Source organism: Phallusia mammillata, chromosome 6 (genome assembly GCF_965637545.1).
Source record: "Phallusia mammillata chromosome 6, kaPhaMamm4.hap1.1, whole genome shotgun sequence".
Taxonomy (NCBI): Eukaryota; Metazoa; Chordata; class Ascidiacea; order Phlebobranchia; family Ascidiidae; genus Phallusia; species Phallusia mammillata.
Window position 1 is genome coordinate 14,959,735 of NC_137257.1, and position 16,714 is coordinate 14,976,448.

At 40.9% G+C, this 16,714-nt stretch overlaps 2 protein-coding genes across 5 annotated transcripts; one reads left to right on the forward strand and one right to left on the reverse strand.

The window, feature by feature from the left end:
* Nucleotides 1-903: 903 nt before the first annotated feature.
* On the forward strand, nucleotides 904-8,470 carry LOC145232421 (uncharacterized). 4 transcript variants are annotated; one of them, XM_080097041.1, is made up of 4 exons: nucleotides 904-1,428; nucleotides 1,511-8,199; nucleotides 8,266-8,328; nucleotides 8,411-8,470. In XM_080097041.1, the coding sequence occupies exon 2, from the start codon at nucleotides 1,650-1,652 to the stop codon at nucleotides 7,680-7,682; it is 6,033 nt and encodes a 2,010-aa protein (XP_079953167.1). In that variant the 5' UTR covers nucleotides 904-1,428; nucleotides 1,511-1,649; the 3' UTR covers nucleotides 7,683-8,199; nucleotides 8,266-8,328; nucleotides 8,411-8,470. The 4 variants fall into 4 exon arrangements, with proteins under 4 accessions (XP_079953167.1, XP_079953166.1, XP_079953164.1 ...); XM_080097040.1 differs by having other exon boundaries at nucleotides 904-1,289; nucleotides 1,366-1,428; nucleotides 1,511-8,328; XM_080097038.1 differs by having other exon boundaries at nucleotides 1,511-8,328.
* A 577-nt stretch (nucleotides 8,471-9,047) lies between these two features.
* Nucleotides 9,048-15,514, reverse strand: LOC145232423 (akirin-2-like). Its single transcript, XM_080097042.1, has 6 exons — nucleotides 15,140-15,514; nucleotides 14,437-14,535; nucleotides 14,282-14,370; nucleotides 10,695-10,782; nucleotides 9,909-9,980; nucleotides 9,048-9,340 (listed from the first exon to the last, which is right to left on the reverse strand). Exons 1-6 carry the CDS (start codon nucleotides 15,414-15,416, stop codon nucleotides 9,330-9,332), a joined length of 636 nt encoding a protein of 211 aa, XP_079953168.1. The 5' UTR covers nucleotides 15,417-15,514; the 3' UTR covers nucleotides 9,048-9,329.
* Between the last annotated feature and the right edge of the window lie 1,200 nt (nucleotides 15,515-16,714).

The following is a 16,714-nucleotide window of genomic DNA, read 5'->3' on the forward strand; positions in this document are numbered from 1 at the left end:
GAGAATTGGCGCGGTGTTTGGCAGTTGCGGGTTTATACCACCGGGAGGGTAGTCAAAAAGACCATTATGTTACGTGCTTTTCGACATGCTTGCATCTTTGCGAGCAGTTTAATGGCGGGCTTATTTTTGATTTACTTAGCGGTTTTATGGCTAGTTTGAAGCAGGTTGTCGTTTTATAAATAAATTTTATCCCACTGGTCATGATCCACCAGTTGTGTACTCGATTGTTTTGTGCTCCGTTTTTAGTGCAATTGTGTCTGTGTGTTCTCTTATCAAGCAAAATCAACTCAACTCAACTTCTTAAATCGCTTCGTTTTATACTTTATAGCCAGGGTTGCCATACCGTCCTTATTTCTAAGAAATGTCCTTACTTTTGACTGTAGTCCTTATTTTGTCTTATTTTCAACAATTCATGTAGTCAAATCCCTGCTACAAGTAGAAGTGAACCTAGATCCGGCCTGTTGTGAGATGCACTTAGTATTTTCTACGAACAACCAGTTGCTGGAACAGATTGTTTCTTCTCAAAATGTTGCAAATATTATGTCAATGATTGTTGCAAAAACGTTTGTTTCGTTTTGCATAAAAAATCATTTTTTCGGTTGTCCTTATTTTTGGTTTAAAGTCGATGGCAACCCTGTTTATAGCAGTGGGGTGCCGCGGCACCCTGGGGTGCCAATTGCAATGCTCAAGGGTGCCGCAAGATAAAAACATTGCATTACTGCGGCCCATTCTTTATTTTAACTTTAACCCTTGCCGTGCGGAATTTATTTATTTTTAGCCGAATTTCAGTAATAAATGTTAAGCACTCATTTATTTCATTTAACATTAGACGGCGTTTCGCTTGGTTCATCATGATAACATTGTTGGAAACTTTTGCATGCGAATACGTTACATAGCTTGTAAGATTTCTTGCCTCTAGCGGCGCAAACTGTTATGTACGGGTGCCAGGGAGATCGTCCTGGCATTGCTATTGTCGCAACAATGACTTTGTGACGTAAAATCCATTGTGGTGCGATTACCTTGTGCGAGACCGCATGGTTATTAGTTTATTAGTGTCTGTGATGTGCTGAACGCATGAAAGTGAGTTGTGATAGCTAAGTAACGTGTTTCTGATTCTATTTGAAACAGAAAGTTTACTGCAAATGTGAAAAAGTTGTACCCAAGTGAATTGGACCTGTGAACTTTGCGCTGAGCATTGGATTATTGTGACCCGATTAATTTACTGTGGGCAAGATTCGGCCTGCATCGATCTGTGCGACGAAGTGACTTGGTTGCATTGCTGTACGCCGGTATGTTTTAATGTAGTGGCCTGTATCTTGGTGTGTTTTAATGTGTTTTACTGATTACGACTTACGATATTTACAGTGTGAAAACCGTAATCTGTGATTTCCAACTGGGAAGTCTAATGCCTGGACCGATCAAAGTTTGGTACGTTATTTTGTTTCTCTCATGTGAATGCGTTTGTCGTTGTTCCTCGTTCTGACTTTTACTAGTGTTGTTATGTTTGCAGAAAACCGCGTTTATTGCGCGCGTCATTCATCTTGGTCGAAATAAAATTCTGTTGCTCGCACTGGTAGCTTGTCCAGGCGCTGCACTGAAGGTGCGACGCTACATCGTTTTCAAACTGATCAACGTGTCTTAACCAACAAATGGATCCGGATGATGAAGTTATTGTTGCCGCTCACAGAAGTCTCATGGCTAAATATGTCAGAGCTGAAAGTATGTTACTTAAACCTACTGACGCGCCTGCCGTTGAACAATTCCTTCCCGAAGTCGAAAAGGACTTTCAAAGAGTAATGTCACTGTGCGAAACAATGTCCGACGGGGACATTGTCCCAGGTAGCCGCACAAGAAAGATAGATTATATTCGAGACAAGATCGAGTTCGACGAGCGTATGGAACAATGGCTGTGTGATGTGCGGCAAAAAACTCCAGTTTCCAACGCATCTCTACCGCCATTAGTGGACAGTCCCTTTATCGTAGACGATCAAAAGAGTATAGGCTCTACGACCAGCTCCATGCGTAGTTTGAGGTTAAAAGAAAGTCAAGTTAAACTTCGGATTGCCCAAGTGACCCGGCGACAGGACGAGGAACGCAAGCAAGAGGAGGCGGCTAGAAGGAAATTAAAACAGGAACTGGCGGACCGCGAGGCAAAAGCAAAGCAAGATTTGGCCGACCGCGAGGCAAAGGCAAAGCAAGATTTGGCCGAGTTTGCGGACCGCGAGGCAGAACTTGAGCGAGAGTTAGCAGACCGAGAGTCGCAACGAAAGTTGGAACTTGCTGAAACTGAAGCTAGAGCTTGGGAGGATGCGTCTGTAGTTGAATCCATTTGTGGTAAGCAACATCCTGGATTTTCTGGCTCGACAACAGTGCCTTTGCCGAGTAGCCCACTGGACAGCCCTGTGCATACCTACATTGACTATAAAGCGCAACCGACAGCACTTTGTAAGAATTATGCGCAAGACCAGCGATATACTGTACGCGACACTTTCGTCCAGAAATACGTTAAAGAAGAAGCAATTCCGCCTTACCAATGCCGCGCACATGAGCCGACACAACTTAAATTTGATTCCCATCAGGCGCCCCCCAAACCACTCGAAACTCAAGCGCCCCGTGCTAGCCACAACCGATACCTGGAGGTTGGTGAACGTTTTCTCCCGAAACCGATTGTAGAAAAGTTTAAAGGTGACCCCATGGACTATTGGAGCTTTATCAACCGTTACCAACTGCATATTGCGGATAAGGTTGAATCGTTCGACCTGAAGCTAATTTATTTGTTGCAACATTGCGAAGAGCGTGTATACGAACAATTAAAGCACCATTCTGCGTGTGAAAGCCCTCGAGAGGGTTACGAAATGGCCCGACGCGAATTATACGAAAGGTACGGGCAGCCCCATATAATAGCTCGGCGCTGCGAGAATTTGCTACAGGATGTCCCGAGACTAACTTCAAATGACCCAGCCGGTCTCGAGAAACTGGCCGTACTGCTCCGAAATTGCTGTGCTTCCCTGGAAAAAATGGTTGGTACGTCCATTGTAGACTCGGTGGGATTTATTTCCTCGATTGCTTACAAACTGCCACTTAAGATGCGGGAAAAATGGGTCTCTGAATCGTTGCGTGTTCAGGATAGAACAAATAATGTGGCGAGATTTGCTGACTTCGCAAAGTTTGTCATAGAGCAAAGCCGAGAAGCCAATTCGGTTTTTGGAAAGTGCTTGTTTTCTTCTCCTGTGGAAAAGACTGACACAGCTGCACCCAGAAGACAGAAAGTATTTGCGTACAACGTAAACGTATCAGCTCCGGAGAGTGCCGCAGCAGCTGATTTCTCACGTCTGTGCACACTTTGTAAAAGGCCTCATCGAATCGACGAGTGTATACAATTTAAACGTAAATCGTACGAGGAGCGAAGAAAGTTTGCAAGAATCAAAGGGCTGTGTTACAAATGTTTGTCTCCTGGGCATTCGGTACGCGATTGTAAAGCTGAGACTAACTGCGACGAGAAAGGTTGCGACAGTGCCTATCATCACACTTTACTTCACAACCCGAAGTGGATGAGCAAACCCACAGATTCCGAGGAAGAGAGAAACGGCAATGTGGGCGAATTTCACAATGACTACATGAATTCCGTCATCAACAGAGAAAATGGTTTGGCACGGAGACCGTCCGCTTACCTGGATATACTTCCTGTTCAAGTACGATGTGGACACAAGCTGGTGAATACATACGCCTTGATTGACTCAGGTTATAATATGACATTTTGCGAACGTCAGTTGGCAGAGAAATTGGGCGTTAAAACAACTGCGAATGGCGTGCACTTTAAGCTAAACACATTAACCACGGATCAGCCTGTAGCCGTTGACACTACTTCTGTGTCACTATTGGTTTCACCGCTAAAGGGGGGACAAGAGCTGAAACTCGCTGATGTTGTATTGGTTAATAGGATCCCCGCAAACCCTAGCCGGGTACCAGAAGCTAAAAGGCTGCAAAAGTACGAATATTTGCGCGGTGTCGACTTGCCACAAATAGAGGGTGGCGCTGTAACATTGCTGATTGGGAACGATAATGCGATCGCACACAGGTGCCTGGAGAGCCGCTTTGCGCCCAATCCACGCGAAACCCCAGATGCGGTTAGGACGCCGCTGGGATGGCTACTGAAGGGCCCTTCTCTGGAGACACAAGCGCATGTGGAGGAAGAATCCAGCTTCTACTTGACGGCGTTTTCCTCCGATGTTGAAGCTGACTGTTTAGGAAACGTACTTATTAACGATGAAGGAAGCTCGTTCCCATCGCTAGAAGACGATATCGGCGATGTTGAATCTCTGATGCAATGGCTGCGCAGTCACGAGGAGGTTTCTAATTTTGGGATGAAATACTCGAGGGAGGATGTAGTCGCCTACGATATGATGACGCGACTGGTAGAACGCGTCAACGGGCATTATCAGCTGCCACTTCCGTGGAAGAATGACAGTGAGGTTCTCCCAGACAGCTTGCCAATGGCCAGTGGGCGCTTGGAAGGCCTAAAGAAGCGCCTGTTGCGGAATTCCGCGATGCGCGATAAGTACATCGAGAATATGACCACCCTGTTAGAAAAGGGTTATGCAGAACGAATTCCTGAAGACCAAGTTGGTACGAAGAATAGAGTATGGTATCTCCCACACCACCCAGTCGTCAACCCAAAGAAACCTGAAAAGGTCAGAATCGTTTTCGACTGTGCCGCGAAGTGCTCGGGTCAATCAATTAACGACAAGCTAATGAAGGGACCCGACTTGGTAAACAACCTTGTTGGCGTTTTGGCGAGGTTCCGAAAGGATCGTGTTGCAGTTGTCGCGGACATAGAGGCCATGTTCCACCAGGTATCGGTCGCTCCCCGTGATCGCGACGCTTTAAGGTTCTTATGGTGGCCAGGAGGAGACATGTCAAAGGTGGCTACTCCGCACCGGATGAATGTACATTTGTTCGGTGCCCGCTCTTCCCCCAGCTGTGCTACGTTTTGTTTACGTGAAACTGCAAGGGAGCACGGAAAGTTCTTCGACCCCAGAGTTGCTGATGCTGTGAGATACAACTTCTATGTCGACGATTGCCTCGCGACAACCCCTTGCGACTCAAGCGCCATTAAGTTAGTGAAAGACTTGAAAAGCTTGCTCGCCTTGGGTGGATTCAAATTGACGAAGTGGGTTTCCACCAGCGACGCAGTCATGGAATCTGTTCCAGTCCAAGAAAGAGGCAAGGCATGCCAAAACGTTTCTTTAGGGGATTGCGTGCAGCAACGTGTGTTGGGAATAAACTGGGACGTGAACGAAGATGAGTTTCAATTTAGCGTCGACCTGCCCGCTAAACCGCTGACCCGACGAGGTATGCTCTCGGTAACTAATTCCCTTTTTGACCCCCTGGGATTCGTGGCACCTGTCGTTCTGGAGGCCCGATTGATGTACCGCAATCTGTGCCAGAAGAAGTTGGACTGGGACGAGGAAGTTGGTGGAGCTGACTTGACAAAATGGAGAAAATGGTGCGGCAGCTTGGAACGTTTGCGCGCTGTCCGGATTCCCCGATGTTTTAGGCCTAAAACAACGAACGATATAACAGGCCAACAATTGCACTTCTTCGCTGATGCCTCTACAGTTGCAAGAGGATGTGTGTGCTACCTACGGACAACGATGGAAGACGGCAGTGCACACTGCAGTTTTGTAATGGGAAGGTCGCTCTTGTCTGGTTCTGGAAAACACACGATCCCTCGTTTGGAGTTGGAGGCGGCGCTGGATGCTGTCAAGCTTTCCAGGACAGTCAAGAAGGAGCTGTGTATGGAAAACTGCCCTTGTGTTTTTTGGAGTGATTCTACTATTGTTCTTCACAGCCTCTTTGCAGACAGCAAGAACTTTCCGGTATTTTCTCGAAACAGGCTTTCGCAAATTGAGAAATTTACGTGCGTACATGATTGGAGACACGTCCCTACCGCTTCGAACCCAGCAGACCAAGCCTCACGCGGCATGGCGGCCGACGCCTTCGTTGGGTCGAAATTATGGCAAAACGGGCCAGACTTCCTGCGATTTTCCCCGGATCAGTGGCCCAAGGGATTTGCTAAACCCGAAGTACCGGAAGGAATCTACAGCAGCTTTGATTTAAAAGAAACAACTGACGTGTTTCTTTCAATCAGCGACAGCTCACCGACCGATAAGCTGATCAACCACTTTTCGTCGCTCTACCGTCTTAAAATCGCCACTGGATGGCTCTTGCGCGTCCGAGGATATCTTCACAAAAAGACTAAAGGGGAAACCGCTACGCTTTCTCGCTCGCCAATCACCGTTATTGAGCTACAGGACGCTGAAAAGGCACTTGTACAATACAACCAGCGGCAAGAATTCCCAAATTGGACTAAAGGAGACCTTCCCTCGCACCAAAATAAGACGTCTCAGATCTACAAGCTAAATCCCATCATGGTAGACGGCGTGTTGCGAGTAGGAGGAAGACTGGAAAACTGTTGCCTGGATTACGAAGCTAAACATCCCGCCATTATCCCACACCAATCTCACTTCACCGCTCTGCTAATTGAACACTACCACAACAAGAAAGCGGGACACTCAGGTGTCAACCATACAATGAACCTGTTATGTCAGCGCTACTGGGTTGTTAACGCGCGAGTTGCAATCCGTCGTGCCTTGCGAAAATGTCTACTTTGCCGACGACGTGATGCCAACCCAGGATCGCAGCAAATGGCCGATCTGCCGTCGGCCAGACTACAATTAAATGAGGCCCCTTTCACCCACACTGGGGTGGACTACTTTGGACCTTTCACAATTAAGATACGCCGAAGTGAAGTGAAACGCTATGGGTGCCTTTTTACGTGTATGACCAGTCGCGCAATCCACCTGGAAGTTTCCCCCGACCTTTCGACAGATGCTTTCATTAACGCTATGCGACGCTTCATTGCACGTCGCGGACCAATCAAGCACATGTATTCAGATAACGGGACAAACTTTGTCGGAGCGGAACGAGTTCTCCGAGAGTCTGTCGATGAATGGAACCAACAGCAAATACACAACTACTTGAGACAAAAGGCGGTAACTTGGCACTTTAATCCTCCTAGTGCCAGTCATTTTGGAGGTGCTTGGGAAAGGATGGTCAGATCTGTCCGCCGCATATTGATGACGCTGCTTCCAGACAAACCACTCGACGATGATTTGCTACACACTTTATTCCTTGAGGTTGAAGATATTGTGAACTCGAGGCCCTTGACTCAAGTTCAATTAGAAGTAGGAGAGGAATTACCACTTACTCCTAACCATTTGCTGAAGCTAAAACCAACGGTCGGTTTGCCGCCAGTGAATACTTCGAAGACCGACTGCTACGCGAGACGCCGGTTTCGTGCTGTTCAGTACCTTGCTGACGAGTTCTGGCGTCGTTGGATGCAAGAATACCCTCGGACGGTCATCGCCAGACAGAAGTGGCATGAACATAAGAAGAATTTTACCGTCAACGACATTGTGCTGTTGGTAGACGATTCGACCCCGAGGGGGCGCTGGCCTATGGGCCGAGTTCTTAACATATTCCACGACAAAAACGGAATCGTCCGAAGCGTTGAAGTAAAGACTTCCAGCGGAGTTCTGAAGAGACCTGTTGCAAAGCTGTGCGTTATCGTTCCTGCCGAGACTGAGGGCGACGAAGAAGAAACAGATCCAAGGATGTAGAAAATTCGGACTGTCATGGACGTTTGTTTCGCATGCGCCGGAGCCTAATGAGGCGCTAATCTATTAATTGTTGTAAAAAATTGTAAACGCATTAACTGTAGCGTTTCCCATTTTGGTGGGGGAGGATGTAAGATTTCTTGCCTCTAGCGGCGCAAACTGTTATGTACGGGTGCCAGGGAGATCGTCCTGGCATTGCTATTGTCGCAACAATGACTTTGTGACGTAAAATCCATTGTGGTGCGATTACCTTGTGCGAGACCGCATGGTTATTAGTTTATTAGTGTCTGTGATGTGCTGAACGCATGAAAGTGAGTTGTGATAGCTAAGTAACGTGTTTCTGATTCTATTTGAAACAGAAAGTTTACTGCAAATGTGAAAAAGTTGTACCTAAGTGAATTGGACCTGTGAACTTTGCGCTGAGCATTGGATTATTGTGACCCGATTAATTTACTGTGGGCAAGATTCGGCCTGCATCGATCTGTGCGACGAAGTGACTTGGTTGCATTGCTGTACGCCGGTATGTTTTAATGTAGTGGCCTGTATCTTGGTGTGTTTTACTGATTACGACTTACGATATTTACAGTGTGAAAACCGTAATCTGTGATTTCCAACTGGGAAGTCTAATGCCTGGACCGATCAAAGTTTGGTACGTTATTTTGTTTCTCTCATGTGAATGCGTTTGTCGTTGTTCCTCGTTCTGACTTTTACTAGTGTTGTTATGTTTGCAGAAAACCGCGTTTATTGCGCGCGTCATTCATCTTGGTCGAAATAAAATTCTGTTGCTCGCACTGGTAGCTTGTCCAGGCGCTGCACTGAAGGTGCGACGCTACATAGCTAATAGCACGATACATAGCTAATCGAGAAAAGGCTATAAAATAAACCCTTTAACTGCGGCGGGCCTTTAAATGGTCTTGAAAACATTGTCAATTGCAAATCGCGATAGAATACAAACTAAGGTGCGTTTGAAAGCATATGTGCAAATGGCTTCTATGTGTGAGTGGATTTTTCGTATTGACGAACATAAAAAAAACGACAACGGCAACTTATAGTCGAGGAAGAAATTCGGGTGTCTTTATCGAATGTGCCCCCAGATATTAAGTGACTGTACAAGAAGCCAAGCCCAAATTTCACACTGCCTTTTAAATAGACACATTTATTTATACGCGTTATACTGTACAACTCATTCTGTGTTATTTCATACAGTGATTTGAAATACAGAAACCTCATAAAATTGATCCAACTTTGCCAGGGTGCAGCAAACTATTTATCTCTTTGATAAGGTCCCGCAAGGTCAAAAACGTTGGGAACCACTGCCTTATAGTAACGTCACTATAAGGAATTTCCTCCTAGCAAAACATAAAACACTTTTCCTAATACCCTTTTATTTTAAGTTGAAATACAATAAAACACATGACAGCAACAAAACAGGTGGGGCTAAAACACAGCAAGTAGGTTAGGGTTTTTTATCGAAATGAAAACACACGTTCTATAAGGCAGAATGCAGAAATGTCATTCATACAAAATAAAAGCTGTAAACACAAGAGCCATATTAACAACGACATGTCAATGGTGTTATTTAGTTAAAAAGACACTTAAAGACAGGTCCAGACAAGACAGCAGCAGTTTGAATCAATGGCAGCTCCATGGTCAGGAAACATCTAAAAAGGTTTACATTTTTAAATGGTAAAAGTTATCTTTTATATCAAAACGACCTGTATTGGTAAAATAGCATTATACAGCATGTACCACTTTGATGGGGGTGTACTGTGGATGTATAATCCAATATACCTAAGACCTGGAGTGTACAATACACTGTACAACAGTATCTCATATAGATTTTATTTTTGACATCGAATTTTGATATTTCTCTTGATAATTGTAAGTAACGATTTTAATTACGAGTATTTAGTAGAAAGTCGATTACAAGTTACAGTTTTCACTGAGATGTTTGCCTTAAAACAAATGATAATGGAATAACATTGTGGCATCTTATTCTCATTGGGACCACAGATTCAGTGTGTTAATGGGTGAGTACATTTTTGACTGGGGTGTACAGTTTTTGAGTGATCTTTAAAAGGGTGTATCATTTCATAAAAGGTTGACAAGCACAAACGATTTTCATCCCAACTTATCCTTTTAAACATAGAAATGCCAGTTGGGATACAAAACAACAAAAAACACTCATGTTTTTCCACATGCTAAAAATAAAAAAGAAATGTAACTTACAACTCATTGCATGACTTTCATACATCTTTTTGAGTTGATCCTGATTGAACTTCACAAAAGCCTCATATTGTTCTGAAAGCAATAAAAGTAGACCACAAAATTACTTCCTCTTCTAACTTACAAATTGCATAATAAAATTAATTATTTTTATAGCAGGATGTGAATGTAACTATACATAGTATTTGCCCATTACAACCAGGGTGGTACAACTCTTAGAGCCTGGCACCCGAGCTGCTTTTGTGCAGTCCTTGAACACTTTCTGTATGTGATTATTAAACGGTGTTGCATAAATTGATTGAATTACCCACAGCTCGAAGCTGTAACATGGTATTGAAACTCAGTATACATGTATATAACTATGACAAATGTGTTAATTTTTGTTTTTTTGCAAGTAATGCCCCTAAAAAGGCATAAATTTAGTTGAAAGTAAATGCTGTTTACTAACATGTTTCCTGGAAAAAAATCAGAAACTCAGTACAGTTTAACACACAGAAGTTTCTTCGTATCCCACAAAGTATGAATTAAACATGAATGTGACCTTAAATGCACTTTAGTCTTGGACCACTCTGATTTAACTTTTGGATTCCATTTAATTCCGTATGGAGGTTTTAACATGCCTCTTTTATGTGTGCAAATTAAAGGAAATTTGAATGATTTTTTACTGTAGACCTAACAACTAACAAAAAGCGAAGAAACAATACAGCATGTATTTTTGTTGCTTCACATACATTCGTACTAACACATAAGTGCTACAATCAACACAATTTTGTGTTGTTGCTTACTTACCAGACAATTTGTTTAGCAGGGTACTCTCATATTCAGCTCTTAGCGAATCCTCTTGGTCCTTTAGAAGTTGTTGGCAGATTAAAGTAACCTACAAGAATAATGACAATTATATACTTTTTGTTTTGACTTTTTAAAATGCAAAAACATCAATTACTAATCTGGCCAACACAATTTTTGGTGTCTTTAATGTTAAAACTGATATTGACTAATTTTAGGGTGCTGATTTCAAAAATCATTACGGTTTTCTTCAATCAGATCAACTTTTTAAGTTATTTATAAATCAAAATTTATGCCTACATTGATTCAATGACTTTAAAATCATGCTTTTATGTGTTTGTTAAAGTTTTGTTACATTATACACATCAATTTCCTACAGTGCAGTCAGTTTCATAGCATGAATATGCGTTCTATGCTTATGCTCTGTCTAAAAATGGTTGGTGCAGGCTAGCGATAACTTTAAACTATACGTGTTTTATGGAGTGATTTTCAGACTAGTAAAGCAAGGTGGTAAAACTAAAATTAATAGTGGTTAGGTCATCTATAAGGTGTTGCATGAATTACCAAGATGTTTTATGCTACATTACTGGTGACTACCCATACAACACAACTAAAAAGAAAAAAAAAGATCTGTATCAAATGTGCATATCTTGCACACTTCGATGTGGCTTTAGGGGTTTAGGACAAGCAATGGGCTCCACTTACCTAATGTTGATTGGAATATTGCAGTAATGGACAAAAACAGTATTAAATTATTAGAAAGAGTACAAAACTAAGTTATTAAGCGGTCTGAAAAATTTGGTAACAAAATGAGTATAAAGCTACACTTCCCTTAAAACGTAGGGGATATAAATGATGAGAATTAAGCTGAAAGGTTCCAACAGAATATCAGTAAAACAAAACGTGTCAGGGAAGAGGGAATAATGTGGTCCTGGCTAATTACTGTTGGTCAATTAAACGGGATGATATTGCTGCCAGTCACAGAAAGTTACCAAAGTACATGTGTAGGCCTATACCTGATAACTTACAAATTTGAAACATTTTTTGTGTTGAATTTTGTTTGTTAGGAGTGTCCACCTGTTACATTTAAAATTAAATTCGAAATTTTGTTCTTGCAATAACGTTAATTCCAAGTAAAATACTCAAAACCAGTTTCACTATAGTGTATACATATAGATTGTTTTTCAAACGTGGATGTACCATACCAGGAAATCTAGACGTGATACAGATAAACCGATTGCATTTTTGAAATCAGGGCACTAGAATTAGTCAAAATCAGTTAAAACATTACAGACACCAGAAAAAAAATATTTTTTTGTTGCCCAGTGAATGGTTGTTGTTAAGCATGGTTGTACTTTTGTTCCTTTTTAACTTTTTGCATATTAATATTGGTTTTTGGTCAAAAGTATCAATTCTTGCCCTATTGTAAATTGCGACAAAATCAGTGTTTTGTCCCAGAACGGAACAAAATAATGTTAATACTTCGGTGTAAATTATTTATTTTGTTCGGGTACCAATATCTTTATTTCGATATGCTGTAAATGAAAAAAAAAATTATGCCAAGATATTGTGGTCATAACAAAAATCAAACAAACATCTTTTTGTGGTCTTTGTAACTTTTACATGAACGAAGAAAGTTAGTTGTAACACACAACATATTGTAGGGTAGTTATTACGTAACATTACATTTATCTATTACAGTACGTTGTTGGAGCTTTAACTTTTCATCATGGGGCAACACAGAAAAATTTCCAGCAATTTTTTATGTTAAATATCCAGAATGAATTACAGGGAAAGAAATGGTATTTTATTTTGTTCCAATATTGTTTCTTTCAGTATTTCGTTTCCGATATTTGGGCAAAGAATTACTGATTTTGTTTTGGTACAACATTTCGTTCCGGTGTCAAATACTGGATAAAATTCATTTCATCCGGCCCGCGACCATATTTTTTGGTTTGCCAAATCGTATTGATAACTTTGTATCATTCAAAAAATAATCTACTTCTTACGAAAAATGTAATAATATTACCTAGTTTAATAGGATTACAACGCCCAGGATTGATCCAAAGTCAGTTTGTTACGTCACAGACATGACTACTAGTGTCAATTGTGCGCAAACAAATGCCTTTACTTGTGACGTAACATACAAGCATTGCTTGTAAGAGACGACCTATACAATTTAACAGTCGCATCACCAGATTTTAAATGGGATTATAGCAAGACCAAATCTTGGCGCACCTAGAAAAATCGCCTCGCGGGCTAAGTTTTGAAAGGTGGCGCTAAGACATGTAAACTATGTGGCCCGCGCGAATTATTTTTAGACTTAACCGGCCCGCAGTCAAAAAAGTTTGGTGACCCCTGCACTAGTGGAATGGCACAACTTTTCAGATGGTACGTGAGTAGATTTCTGTGGTACCTAATTTAAGTACGATCTAAAATTGCAACTCAACTGACCCAACTATCAGCCCTGGTTTGGGCAAAACATGTGTTTTGGACAGTCTTTTGAAATTACTAAATATGCTAGCCAGGTTGAGAACTTGGGCTTATTTCTTGGTATATCCACTCAAACAGGACTTTAGGTGGTACGCAGCGTTAGAAAAGTTGTCAGGTGGTACGCAATCTGGAAAAGGTTGGGAACCACTGTTCTAGATGTATTCTATATTAGCCAGTTACTCAACTAAAATTCTCTTTCAGACCCAACCTAAAAATATATAAGGTCATAAATTTTTCATGTGTTGTATGCATACACACAAAAACCTTTTAGTGGATTTTATCACAGTAATTTAACCAAGGAAATTTTTAAACTTGTTTAATGTATTTGAAATATTTAACCAATACTTTTAAGCTGTTGAATCTTCTAACTAGTTACACAATGCAGAGCAGGGTAATCAAAAAATTGTGCAATGCTGCATGCAACCATACAGCTGTTTAATGCTGTGGGTTGTTAGCAAGAAGTAAAAAGCTTAATTTTTTAGCATATACATGTTGTCATTTATAAAATGATACACATATTATAAAAATGTCTGCAGTTAACTTGTTTACATTACCATTATTTTATGTTAGTGTTGCCTTAGTTCATTCTTTTTATTTTTTTTAAAAGAAAAAAATGAAGCTCATTTGGTTGTTTTCAGGGCTACCGTATTTTACGGATCATAAGGCGCAATGTAAATCCTTTTTTCCCTCATAAATTGATCGCGCGCCTTATAAACCGGTGTGCCTAATGTATGGATCAAGTAGTTCTTTATTGCCTACACTCCAGTACCGATACTATTATTATGCAAATAAACCACCGTCTTACACAATAAACTACGGTAAAAGCAACTAGCAACTGTGATATTCACTAGAGTCATTTTTTCTTTTGCTCATTGTACTGTTGTGACTTGCTTACATTTATTACGTAACCCATACTCCTTAAAATATGTTGCATTCTATAGCCCGGTGCGCCTTATGTATGAACAAAAAACTAATCAAAGCAATTTATTGACAGTGCGCCTTATAATCGGGTGCGCTTTATGGTCCGTAAAATACGGTAATTATAATTGAAAAGATCTAAAACTTCTTTGGTTTAACTTTGCGCAATACATACAAACCTGCTTCAAAGTAAGAAGAGGCTGCTCTGAGGTTACATTTCCAGAATATTCTTCTGGTACACTCATGTGGGTATTCAATGTTGAAGTTCCTTAAAATTTAAAAATTATTAATGTGAAGACATATCCTTGAGCAAAAAACATACTAATATACAGACCTGGTAAACTAACTTTTGTGCCCTCTTTTTGAGCTGCTTCCAAGACAGTCTGTCTTCTTTTCATTTGTCGATATTTTTTGTAAATTCCATTTACAACTTCTAGAAGAAATAAAAAAAATATATGACTCAAAGCATAAATTAAAGTTCAAAAAATGCAGCAAGCAGATTTCACAGCACAAAAAAAAAACTCATAGTATGCCAGACCCACTAAAGGCGCTATACCAAATCAAACCGGTGTTTCAATCAATTCCTTATGGCATGGCACAGACTAGAAAAATCTAGCCTGCAGTGGGTTCGACCTCATGACAGGAGTCTTTTAGGAACTCACACTCTACCAACTGAGATACACAGGCTCAGTAGTGAACCTGCTGAACGTAGAATCACAAGCACTTTGGCCTGCCTTGTATGCTGCACATGTCAGCTTCGTAGTGGGGGATGGTCAGTTCTGCCGTTAATCAGCTAACATGAATTAATATATTCTTGGATCTGCCCTAAAGTGTCATGCAAACTAGCATTCACAACATACTCATTTATAACATAAGTCATAGTACGCCATGGCTATTGAAGGCATCATTTTCATTCATTCCACAAAAAAACAGGTTTAAAATATTTGAAAACATTATAATTTCCATTTCCCATTCCGCTACATAAAAGTTGCATTTTAATGGAGCAATAACTGTTTGCCTATATTAACTTTTTGTACCTGAAGTGGATAATCCTGTTGCATTTTTTTTAGCACAAAATGGTGATGGGACGTTTTCAGACAGTGGTTTGAGATCAGTCTCAAATTTTTGCCACATAGACAGTGGATTTTTCCATGGTTGCTTGCTCGGTGGGCTTTCAGATTTATTTGCATATGGTGAAGTCAAGAATCTCTTTTTGCAACTTGGTGCACAGTTGCTGTCAGTTACTACAGGTGAAGAGCCAGCTTCATGAAGAGGTTGAAAGTCCAGTCTTCTTTTTAATGTGACACAGGCCATGTTGTAATTATCTTATTACTTTATTTAAAGGTGTTTTTATTCAATTTAAATTTACTGCACTTCAGGCCTGACTTGTCTGCAAGAATTAAAACATAAGATTGCAATACTACTTATGCTGCTAATTGATGAAGAAATTTGGCTTTAGTTGTTTTTAAACATATATTTAGGAATTTGTGCTTGTTTTTCTGAAAACTGTGGTTCGTTTTCTATGGGGTCAAAAGGCTACCTAAACTTACAGGGTTGTTTCTCCTGATCTTTCCTTAAATCTGTTAGTTAAAAAAACAGTACAAGGATTATAATGCACATAACTCAGAGCACAAACTATGCCACACAAACCTGCACATTAAACTGTATGTATTGGCGGCCTGCATACATTGAACCAGGGGTGCCCAACCTTTTTTGACCCTTCCAATCCAAATTAATAATATAATGTAAAACTGTGTGATTATTACCAATAAATAACTTTTCCGAGCCCTGTTTTACGTTATTGTCGTGTTTTGGGTGTGACTTTTTACACTGCATTGAGCATCATTTCTAAAATTTATCCAATGCTAATCTTTGGAATAGAAAAAAGTACCCTTCTTTGTCAGATAACTGGTAAAATAACTATGGATGGCAAACTGTCGTCAGTTGGTAAAATAAGAAGTTAAGAACTTGAAATACGACTGACAAATAAACAAGGCTGTCTACCATTTGAAACAAAATAACCTTTAGCTGTTCAGCCAGAAACAAATAGTGTCTAATAAAAAGCCTATGGTTAACAAGTAACAACATTTAAATGAACTAAACGAGTTGTTACTTTAGCAACTACCAACTATGTCACATGATAAGGTAAAATTAAGTTGTTTTGCAGTCGTACAACTGAATGAAACGAATGTGATACAAAACAGTTCTATTACATTTTAAACAAACAACCACAAAAACTCAGAGAGGGAGCAGGAAATGCGAAACAAAACCTTGTCCAGTGGCAGTATCCGCTGTCCAGTCTTCGCTTCGGAAATTACAAACTGGTCATTTTAAAAAATCCGCTAAAGGCGCAAGAGCTTTTCCATCACTTGGGCAAGACAATGGCGCGCCTGACCAATATACATACTTAAAAAAATCCTTGATCGGGATTTGTCCCCGGGAGTGTCCTGGGTTCGAACCCCGTGAAAAAAAGTTCATTTTTGGCTGTTTAGTCTTCCTTCACATAGGCTAACCATTAAATTTCGGGCTGTTTATGCCATCGTCCAGCCCCCTTGACGTTTCTTAAGCGCTCATTCGTGTTGTGTTTTATAAGAAACCTTGACGCTAACATT